An 11,197-nucleotide genomic window follows, 5' to 3' on the forward strand; every position below is an offset into this window, starting at 1 on the left:
GTTTGTTTTCATCTGGGTGGATTTGGTTTGATCTCTAAACAGTAATTCCACACTTGCATGGTCAAAAACCATTGTTCTTCTGACCTTGGTTTAAGTTTCTAGTCTATTCAAGTGTGCTGTACTGTTGCTGTCGGGTGTGGTCAGCACTTTTCCAAGGTGAATCCAATTTCTTTTTTTTGCAGATGAGAATGGTTTTACTTTGCGTAACGACTTTGTGAATGCTGAAAAGGAATTGGCATCAAAACCAAACTGTCAAAGTAAACGGAAAGAATGTCATATAGACCTGAGACATAATTTCCAGGCAAAAGTAACAGTGAAAGAATGATTTACATCAAAAATGAATTTGCCTAATTCTGATCAACAAAAAGCAAAAGTGTGAAATTGAAAAGTTATTTCAAGCATATTCCTCGAAACATCACATTTATTTCATGCTAGTTTTTAAAGGACAAAAAGTGGAAAAAGAAACAACTGACTGTTGTTGTTGTTTTTACCCGAATAAAGATTCTTTGAGCAAATGCACTGTGCTATGTTTGCAGATTTAAAATCTTCAGATTCTCACACAAAGTTTCCATCAACTAATTGAGTTGCATGAAACACAAACAAACAAATGTGTAGATATATATATATGACTTTTTAGCACAAGCTTGAATTCTTCAGCTGAGGTCCTCTACAACATTTATGCACTGTGGATTAAAAAACAAAAACAGGCACAAGTTACTATCTATCCATCCATTCACTTCAGTTCAGTTGAGTTTAATTCAGTTTTATTTATATGGCATCAAATTACAACGATGGTTGGTATTTTATTTTGCAGTGTAGAGACTCATGATTAAATCTGTAGCAGATGAGTTCTTACTTCTGAAAAATTCACCTCTGTTTGACCTGTCCCATCCTTGTCCAAAGTTTTAAAGGAATCTGTTGAAGTTAAGTGAACATTGAAATATTTTGTCTCATGTCAGTGAGACAAAAATATGATCATGAGGACAGAAACTCCCTGAAGAGAGACTCCAAGCGAACCAGGCAGCACAGGAAGTTGTCAAAGTCAATGGTGGGATTTGCTTCAGTGTAGTGGCCACAATTATGTAATTCAGAGGTTTTTTGATTGTGAAACCTGAGGAAAAAAACAAAGGCAAAACATACCTGACTGCTTCAGTCTTTACTCTTTCAGACCTTTCCAATCTCTGAAAGCCTCTTAAATGTTAAGGCAACGGTAGAGAAACAAAAAGGGTGAAATCTTGCACTTCTCGACAGCATTTCGCATCTCAGAGGAGCTCGTGCAGCCACTTTGTTCTGCATCTCTCTTGTTGTGAGAGAGTGTCATATGTGCAGTTCACCTGTCACCACACCCTTTATTTTGCATGCCAGAAAACTTGTTCCAGCTCAGCAGTTTCAGTCACAGACCACCTTCTGAATTTTGCTGAGTAATTTAAACATTTGACTTGTAACAAAAAAGAGTGCAGATGCCATAGTTTCTTAGTTTGTTTTATTTTTTATTTTTAACATGTTTTTATAGCTTGACAGAAGTTGTAAGAAATGAAAAGCAAAATACCCACCAAGACTACCAAGTTTTTCCCTACTGAACAGAAATATTTGCAGAAAAACCAACTAACATGGCATGTTATACATGTCAGTCATAGTATAGCCCAAAGGGACTTTAGCATTTGGAATATACTGTGTGAAAAGTAAATCAGAAATAAAGGAACTCTCTGTTGATCAGCTGATCTTTCTCTGTGCTCACATCTGAAAGGGGTCCTTGTTGTGTCGCTGTCAGGGCTAGTAGATTGCCAGGCACAGCCACTGCAATAAAAAACAACATTATGCAGCTAGTGGCCCGAATGAGAAGTGCTGAAAAACCAGCAGCCTTTGTTATATTCCTACACACCTGCTGCATGTTCAGCTCAATCTTGCCCGAGTCATCCCTTTCCAGGGTCTTAAACACTTCTGGTAAAGCAGCAAAGACAAAAATAAATTTCAGACAGCGATAAAACATGTAGAAGTGATGTTGCTGTGTTTAGTGACACTTACTAAAGAGCATTTCCAGTTTAAAGAGACAGCCTACAAAGCTGTCAAAGTGTATGGCATACTGAGCATCAGCGTAACGATTCACAACAGCTCTCAGCACAGCACTGTTGATCTGGAACCCTGGGAAACAAAAACATTTCCATCTTATCTACGGTGACCATATTTTGATTTCCAAAAAAGAGGACACTTGGCCCAGTCATGAAGAACTTTAATAATACTGTTTGCTTAAAGAAAAATTTTAAAAACATATTTAAACGATGCCTTCTGTGTGCTGTTAATGAATGGTGAAATAAAAAATGTCATATAGGCATTTACAAGTCAACAAGTGCAAAAAAATAACTTAAAAACCTCTGGAATTAAATAATGGTACAGAAATAAGGCCTTATCTGTATAAGAAAAATTACCAGTATTGGGTCGGGACAAGGGAAATTTCTTTTGCAGTTCGTCTGAAAAGCTGCACTTGCGCTTTGGCATCTTTTAAACTTTTAAAGAGGCGCACTCTGTCCCGTCTGTGAGGCAGAACAACCACTCACAAAGCAGCAGCTCGTCGATGACGTCACACATATGGGTCCTCTGTAGGCCCATAGAAAAACCGGGACATTTTCATTAATCTCAAAAATCCACCCGGATGCCCCGGACAGAACTTTAAAAGTGGACATATCCAGGGAACCGTAATCTTATCTCCATATATTTGAGGAAGATCTGATGCTGGGGAAGTACAGTGTTGAAAAGATTTCATATATACGTAAACTCTACAATAGCTTAGGAGTCGTGTTACACAGCCTCACCCATGCATGTTTAGTTCCTGTGGAACAGTACACCTGAATAGTACATACAAGGCGGCAGTCCCCTAACTGGCTGATATAGTTCTATCACTTCTTTTCCATGTCACACAAATTAAAACACAGATAAACATTAATATGCACACACATGCTTTTGTCTGTTTGTGTAAGTCTCAGTAGTCAAATACAATATAATCCCAGAAAAATCAACTTTTGAAATGTGAATTTCTTGGTTTTTCACAAGCGTATCAGACCTGGCAGTTTCTAATATGTATATCATCCTATAGCCACAATGCCACAAGGAGTGACAGTGTAGTCACACCCTAAAGCATTCTCTTTATGCTCTTTTTGACTGTTGGGACCATTAAATAAGACTTGAATCCACAAACCTCTGTAAGGTCAGACTTAATGCAGTCAAAAGGTGATGCACCTGTTGGCCACTAAAATGAATCTATGTTCATAAGTGTTAATTATTAATTATTAAACATCATGCCATTGTCAAAAGAAACCCAAGAACAGATGAGAAACAAAGTAATTGACATCTATCAGTCTGGAAAGGGTGTCAAAGCCACTGCTAAGGCTTTGGGACTCCAGTGAACCACAGTGAGAACCATTATTCACAAATGAAGAAGACTTGGAACAGCGGTGACATTTCCCAGGAGTGACCACGGACTCATCCAGGAGGTCACAAAAGCACCCAGAACAACAAAACTACAGGTGTGACTTGTCTCAGTTAAGGTCAGCCTTCATGATCCAACAATAAGAAAGAGACTGTGCAAAAATAGCATCGATGAGAGAGTACCAAGGAGAAAACCACTGCCGACCAAAAAGAGCACAAAGGCTCGTTTCACTTTTGCCAAAAACATCTTGATGATCCCCGAGACTTTAGGAAAACATTCTGTGGACTGACGGGACAAAAGCGGGACTTTTTGGATGGTTAAAGTTACCTGCTTTACTGGCAGCATCTCTCATCTCATGGGAGCTCATGGTACCAGATTTGTCTGTGTCATGACTCTTGAAGATCTCCTGTATGAGCCAAGAAGCCATGCCTTGCGTTAACATATACACAGATGTGTTCAAGGATAAGCAGCATGGATTTGAAACTATTTAAATCTCACCAAGTATTTTTGGATTTTCTTCCAAATCAACTGGAATTCCATCAGTCCCAACTTCCCACTTTCATCTTTCTGGACAATGTCAAGGTTACTATGAAGCTCACCATCAGTTATTTATGTACTTTAACTTCCAGATTATACGATTACTTAAACCTAAAAAAAATTGCAGTCGACTCCTTAATAGGATACATCCAGCAGACTGACCATAAGGCGACCTGTCTCAAGGCTGAATCCATCAGTTTTAATGTCAGACCCTGCAGGAAAATGACAACATATTTCTCACTCCAACTATTAATTCATAAAAAAAAAAAGAGTGCTTTAAACTTTTGTTGTACTCACGCTGAGAAACTGCATTGTTTAAAATTTTGATCAGTTCAAAGGCGGACACCTCCGTGTTCTGTTTGAAAAGTGGCAGTCATTAACTTCAGAGCCAAATAACAGTAATAAAAGGTTCTTATGTCCCTCAACATACATTTCCAGCCAGCTGCTTGAAGAGTTGCTTCAATTGAGGATCTACATCCTTTTCAGATACCTTGTCCTGTGAGAGAAAAACAGAGAAGATAAAAACAACAAACTGATCAATTTGGACCATGAATGTTAAGCATTTAAGTTTCAGGATGGCATATATGCTTCAGTTTCAGATGTAACGAAGAAAGAAAAGTAAGTCTCAAAAAAGCAGTTTTATTTTATGCACGAACAGCTGTCAGGTGTCACATTATTACCTCCTTTATCTTAGCATCAATTTTCTGCTCCAGTCGTCTGAGGAAAGAGAAACACACCTTTAGCACAGTCTTTCTGATTAAAAAGCTTACTTTTTTAGCTTTAGCTTTGCTTTTCAACTTCAGTGGCAGTAGAAAGTAAAGTGCTGAAATCTGAGGAATTATTCTGCTTGTCACATTACAGATACCTGGTTGCAGCCTCTTTTTCTGTGAACACCCTGAGAATGAAGCTGCCGTTCTTGTGGGGATGGAAGGTTGAGGGAATTATGGCATATTCTCCCGGTGGGAGATTGAAGCGGCCACACACTTCCCGTGTGTTGATGAAATTGGGGCTCATGGCTACATGTTTCTGACGCAGCAGGACGTCAGGCCCAAGGCGGACATTTTTGCAACCTTTGTACTGAACAGATACAGAAAGTCAGGCTCCTCTCAATGCAATCAGTCGAGCTATGTTTGTGATTCTTGTGATTTCCACTTTCTTTTTCAAATTTCAGCTTAAAAGAGAAGGAAAGAGTTAAAGGAAAGTAGACATACAAACCTCATCTGGAACCTGCAAGAAAGGAAACAAATATATCTTAGAAAATTTGTCAGCTGTCAAAAAAAGTATGTGATTTTATGAGCAATATGAAATGAAGCTAAGGTACCTTATAAATGGCAAAACCGATTGTCTCGAGGTTGGGGTCAACCTTCATCAGCCGTCGTCCATCCTTTTGCATCAACCCCACCAGAAAGGTGCATCCGTGCTTCCCATCCAAAGGATTATCATCCACATCCTCTAGACGCAACAGGAACTGAGGATTGGATGGGAATGTGGCTGGACAGCAAGTCAAAATAATAATAATTTTTATAATCTGGACCATGAAAGGAGTTCTTATTCAGACATACAAGGTTTTTGATTTCATTCTAACCTGTGTGATTCCGGCAGCCGCCAGCAGTGGAGCCGACCCTCCACATCCCTTCAAACTGGCAGTAGTTCCAGTGACCCACATCATCACTAGTGAGTGTATCTGGGGTCAAATTACAGATCTCCAGCTTGGAGAAATTCCTGATGAAGTCTGAGTAGGACATCCTGAGAAGAACAATTTCTCCTTAAGATTATATTCGGATCATTTTTTAAAGCATGTGTCTTAATGTTAAAGGTACTTTTTGTCCAAAACCTCTGCACGATTTAAGGAAACCACAAGGTGGCAGCATTTTATCGGAAAGTAGTTGACCAGCTTGAACAGGATTACAGTTTTAAAATATTTTTCTTTCTATGTTGTTGTTCAAAGTGGTATTACATACAGTCCAGCTTTAACTCAACTTGAGATGATGTCTTTTGCAACATAATACCTGGATGGTTTGTCATTCTTTTGATCGTTTTGGCTTGTTTTAGAAACTTTTACACGATTCTTCAATGAAGGCTTTTTTAAAGCAGTTTTGATCATAAAGAGCTTTTTGATATTATTCTATTATCATAAAATTGTAATTTTCAGTCAGTATAATGTAGAAGCATGTAGAATTACCAGAACTCTCCATCTTCAGCCACATTGTTTAACTTCAACTTCTCATCTTCAGTGACATGGCTCCATTCACTGGATCTAATTTTGATATTAGGAAGAATCCTAGTATTAATAAATAGTAGCTAATGATCCATCCATCCATCCAACCAAGCATCCATCCATGCCACTTATCCAGCTCTAACTTATTCCTGGTGCACAGAGGTGTTCCCAGGCCAACTGAGAGATATAATATCTCAAGGTTGCCTTGTGTCTGCCAGAAACATCTCACCTAAGAAGCATCTAGGTGGGATCCAAATCACATGTCCCGAACCACCGCCACTGACTTCCATCAATGTAGAGAACCAGTGGCTATATTCTGAGCTCCTCACACAACCTTTATATGTACAAAATATAAATATTCACCCATCACTCCAAGGGCCTGTCCATTCCACCTCACCCCACGGGTTCCTGATGCGAACCAACTGCACTTGTTGCCCTTTAAAATTAGCCTTGAAGAATAAAGCACATTTAATAGGAATCCAATGTAGTGCACGCTTTTTTTTTTGTTTTCTTTTTTAATTTGAATACCAGTTCACAGTCTATATAATCCGCGTACCTCCTCTGCACCGGTGAGAGAGTATGCATGTCCTTTTACAAGCTTTAGAGATGTAACTGCCTCTGACTCATAGGCACTGGTGATCTGAAAACAGCAAAATTTAAATCCAGTGTGATAATGTCTATCAGACTGATGTCATGCTTATGTGCAAACTGTAATGCAAATCATGATGCAAATAAGACTTACATCAATAGAGCAACCCATCAGTGAACCCAGGCTCAGGGCCCTCTGAATAATGTGAAAGAGATTTGCTGGAGCCTCTTTTAGGTTGTATGTTTCTGCAATTCCTCCGGTGAAATCCTCAAAACCCTCAATAGTGTTTCCTCCTGTCAAAGCCTCGTAGCTGCCATACACCCTGTCAGGCACAAAGGAACATGGGTAGTGTAAATGTATATGTGTACACATACACGCCATTATGATGAAGCAAAAAAATATATGAAGAGCTATCCATACTTAGCGTAGGCCTTCTCCAGCAGTGCGCTCCAAAACTCTGAGCCCTCCGCTGAGTGAACAAACAGCAGCTTTCCATCTTTGGTGGGCAAACGATCATCAACCACCACATCCACCCACTCACCAAACTGCCAGAACTGATAGAAAACATTGATAAGTGTGAGTGCTTTTTTATTAATGAACAAGATTTTGAGATCAAGTTTGTTGAACTGTTAACTTAGCACTGTTACCCGAGCTTCTGGTCGGTTCTTAGTGACAGGTTATACATGATCTGGTGAACGGACAGGTTCTTAAAACACTTTCCTAGTCTGTTTGCACACCCAAAGCACCCTAAACCTCTGAAAACATTAAATACACACTTGTCTTGTAAAAGTGCAAGGAGACTTTTTTCCTCGGGGGTGATTATTCTATCATCTAACTAGGCAGATAATAAGTAACTTCTCTAAATGCTTTCTCATACATTTTTACTGTATATGTGTGTATGTGTGTGTGTGTGTGTGTGGGGGGGGGTGTTAGCAAGCGCATCACCTGGACATGCCCTCAGGTTGTCAACACTGTCAACATTGTGACACGTAGTAAGCGCTGGGGCCTGTTAAAACTTATCCAAACACTAGTGCTGTGTGATATTGCAAAATTTGGTGCCGATCTGATAGCAAGTAAATACGGAGCCAGTATTTTTGATACTTTCAAATTAAAAAGGGAACTGTAGTGGTGATCTGCGTGCTGAGAGTTATGAGATGAATCATCATTAGTTTTCAAATTCTGAAGACATTTTAAGGACCACTAAATCTTTGTGATTTATACTAGTTAATTTTACAAATAGTAATCCACAAAACACAAACAATTTTTTTAGACACTGAATGTAAATGTGCTTGTTTCACAAGGTCTTTGGCTCAACCTCTGTTGTTTAAATAGGCTATAAATAACATATACAGTCAGCACAAAAAGGTTCAGACATGTTTAATAGTGTATGTCTAAGGTATATTTTTTTCATAGCCAAAAGTAAATCATAATTTATTTGACACCATACAGTTGGCTATAAACTGAACTAAGAGGATATAAACAGTATTGATCCTAGTATCAATCTGATACCAATACCAGCATTTGTATCGATGCAGTCACATCTGGACTGATCTTCCCTTCAGTAGTTGGCAGAGGTGGGAATAAGCACTTTGGTCAAAAAAGTTAACTGAAGTGCTTTGAATGACAGTACAAATCTGTTTGAACTGCCACAAGGTACCGCAGAGTGTAATCTAATTAGTATTATATGTATGTCACTTCTTACCAAAAGTGTAATTGTATTTAGAATTTATTAACAAAACCAGATAAGAAAATTAGCAAGTGGAGCAAAAGTTTCCTGACCTGAAAGTGAAATATCCCAGCATAACCTTCAGTAAAGCTTTGGTCAGGAGGCACCACACGAGCCAGAATGTCCTGGTTCAAAGTCAGAGAAGCTATGGCAGCTAAGAGCCAGCAGTCACCTGCACGGTAAGGACAGATATATGACTACATGCCCTGAGGTCATGGGCAACATGTGCTGGTCTCAACAGCGTAGCAGCTTTGCAACCAACAAACAACCATTGTGCTACTCACAAATGTCTAAAAAACACAGCTCACCTCATTATTGAGCTGTCATCACTTACCCAGAGTTCCCTGCCGAATGTCCGTCCTTGTAGCGCCGTCATCAATGAACTGAGGGTTGGAACAAAGCTCCTGCAATGAAAGCAAAACATCCTTCAGTAATGGGAAGTACAGTATAATTAGATTAATGAATAAAATAATGAAAATCTTGTAAATATGATATGTTTGTGTTAAAAATGATTGTTTGCTTTGTTGGCCTCTTACCGTTGGCCTCTTCCAAACGATGCCCTTAGTCTTTGATGAGTATGGTCCCAGCTGGTTGTAGCCCAGTGATTTAGGCTCAGGAGGAAAGCGATCGTCCTGAAACAGGTGGCCGGTCTCCAGACACTGCTGCCGCAGAGCCTCATAATCTTGCTTGTAGAATTTCACTGCCTGTGCGTTGGTGCCAATGCCCAATTCCCTGTCTTGCTGACGGGCCAGTCGACTTGCTGTAGATGTCATCGTCACAAGAATCCGGTCGCAGTAAATGTCCTTCTTTGTCCTTTCTTTCAGGCTTCACTGATGAACAAATCTTTCACCAGGTGAACACAATCCGAAGTACCTTTGTGTCAGCCTTCTTTATAGCTCTCTCAGGTTCTTGGAACACGGGGTCAGGTGACAAATAGGGTGGGGCTGCTAGGACAGGTGAGGCAAACAGCAGCCAACAGCAGCTCTAAGCAAATCTGCACTAATATGGCAGTGACCACAACTGAAAGACAAATACGGACTACACCCAAGGGACATTCTTATCCTACATTTTAATCTCATCTGTATGTATGGTGGAGATAGGTATGCCTCCCACTTTAAATTTGGACTTTTACACATTCTGTAATAATCTATAGAAGTACCATAACCCAAAAAATAGAGATGTTTTCTTTCCAAGCGTGATTACATGTGGTAACTATAGTTAAGAGTTGTGAAAGGGACTCTTAAAAACATATAGAATGAAGCAACCATCAAACTGAGCTTGAAAACAACTGGGATCTAAATGACACTGCAACACTAAGCCTGGTTGATGCACAGATCCAATTGCGTGTAAACATATACTCTTATTCATCACATCCTCCATGCAGAGCACAGCAAAGTTAAGCTTCAGTCAAACACTTCCTGAAGTCAGTTTGATCAGGAGTTACACTGACTGCAAGCTGTTGGCACGAGTTGTTGTTGTTGTTTTTTTCTCTTTTAACAGAACACGATTCATGTGCGAAAGGCAGGAAAACAGACACCTGAATACATACGACTTCTTTTAAGAGACGATTTCCATCTTAAATCTTATCCAACACTGGAGCAAAAGCAGCTCATGAACGTTGCATCATAAACCCCTAACCGCTGTGTTTACACTGTCTTGTTTATAAACATAACATGGAAAATGAGCGTCAAAAACAAGCATAGCCTTCAGACATAATAATTCATTATTATTTACCACAGGGTGGGACTGCACTGAGCTCCCTGTTGCAGCTACTTTGAACCAAAAGTTTTGCATGAGAGACAAAAACAGGAAGAAGGCACAATACAGATTTCCAGGGGCGGACTCAAAAACAGGACATTAATCACATGATGTCTGTTACCTTTGACAAACAGACTTCACATGCTGTCTTTGTGTCAGCAAAATGTAATGTTGATCTTACTGCAACATTGCTTTACCAGAACACAACAAACCAACACTCTTACAGCTAAATAAATCGAATCCATCTATAAGTACAACAGTTCTTGTGTGTTTATGACATGTTGTTTTAGTTCTCTGCAAAGGCCTCGGCCGATTCACAGACTTGAACTGCAATATTAGCTTTTTTGGCCACTTGGAGGCACTGTGATAGTCGCGTATTTTTAACTTCCGTTAAAAACAGGCCAGTTCAAATACCTGAACCTGAACAAAGGATGAGATCATATTTACACCAGCTATATTTGTACCTTAATCTTTGTAGTCATTTATAACACTTTATCTCCCTGGTAATAATTATTTGGTGTTATCAAGCTTATGATTAACCTTTATAGCGATGATATTAAACTCTCACAAATGTAGTTTTGCTTTCGGTCCTATAAACACCTTTTGAATATAAACACGAGAACTGAAGACAGAATCATTTATGATTGCATTTACACATTGTTTGTATTTCGGTGTTTCTTTAGCTCGCACTTAAAGAGTGCGGTTCAGCTATTATTGGGTATTTAATATTTGGTTACTATTTGGTTAATATTTGGTTACCTTTTTCAGAAAAGCATGATTGTTAGTGTTTTATTCATCTACTCTTAACCCAAGATAAGCACTGATGTAATGATCAAAATAAACTCTTCATTGTTAGAAAGACAACCTGAAGTCAGTGCAGGGCAGAGGGTTATGTACTGTAAGCATATGAGACAATGTGCCCTAAAAAATGACAACTACAGAAAC

The 11,197-nt window shown here is 39.2% G+C and overlaps 1 protein-coding gene across 1 annotated transcript; it reads right to left on the bottom strand.

The window, feature by feature from the left end:
- Positions 1–1,508: 1,508 nt before the first annotated feature.
- On the bottom strand, positions 1,509–10,294 carry LOC113035206 (calpain-2 catalytic subunit-like). The gene is made up of 21 exons (XM_026190579.1): positions 9,031–10,294; positions 8,829–8,898; positions 8,548–8,666; positions 7,189–7,322; positions 6,922–7,090; positions 6,736–6,819; positions 6,543–6,628; positions 6,144–6,218; positions 5,547–5,707; positions 5,283–5,452; positions 5,177–5,188; positions 4,827–5,038; positions 4,642–4,678; positions 4,392–4,457; positions 4,259–4,316; positions 4,109–4,173; positions 3,923–3,991; positions 3,752–3,830; positions 2,026–2,142; positions 1,883–1,941; positions 1,509–1,797 (listed from the first exon to the last, which is right to left on the bottom strand). Exons 1-21 carry the CDS (start codon positions 9,265–9,267, stop codon positions 1,774–1,776), a joined length of 2,103 nt encoding a protein of 700 aa, XP_026046364.1. The 5' UTR covers positions 9,268–10,294; the 3' UTR covers positions 1,509–1,773.
- Between the last annotated feature and the right edge of the window lie 903 nt (positions 10,295–11,197).

Source organism: Astatotilapia calliptera, chromosome 13 (genome assembly GCF_900246225.1).
Source record: "Astatotilapia calliptera chromosome 13, fAstCal1.2, whole genome shotgun sequence".
NCBI classification, from domain to species: domain Eukaryota; kingdom Metazoa; phylum Chordata; class Actinopteri; order Cichliformes; family Cichlidae; genus Astatotilapia; species Astatotilapia calliptera.

Excerpts from the sequence above, each read along its gene's own strand:
- LOC113035206 (XM_026190579.1), bottom strand. The coding sequence starts at position 9,267 with ATGACATCTACAGCAAGTCGACTGGCCCGTCAGCAAGACAGGGAATTG. Across the intron at positions 7,091-7,188 it reads CTGGAGAAGGCCTACGCTAA|GGTGTATGGCAGCTACGAGG; the intron begins GTATGGATAGCT and ends TGTGCCTGACAG. Across the intron at positions 1,942-2,025 it reads TAAACTGGAAATGCTCTTTA|AAGTGTTTAAGACCCTGGAA; the intron begins GTAAGTGTCACT and ends CTGCTTTACCAG.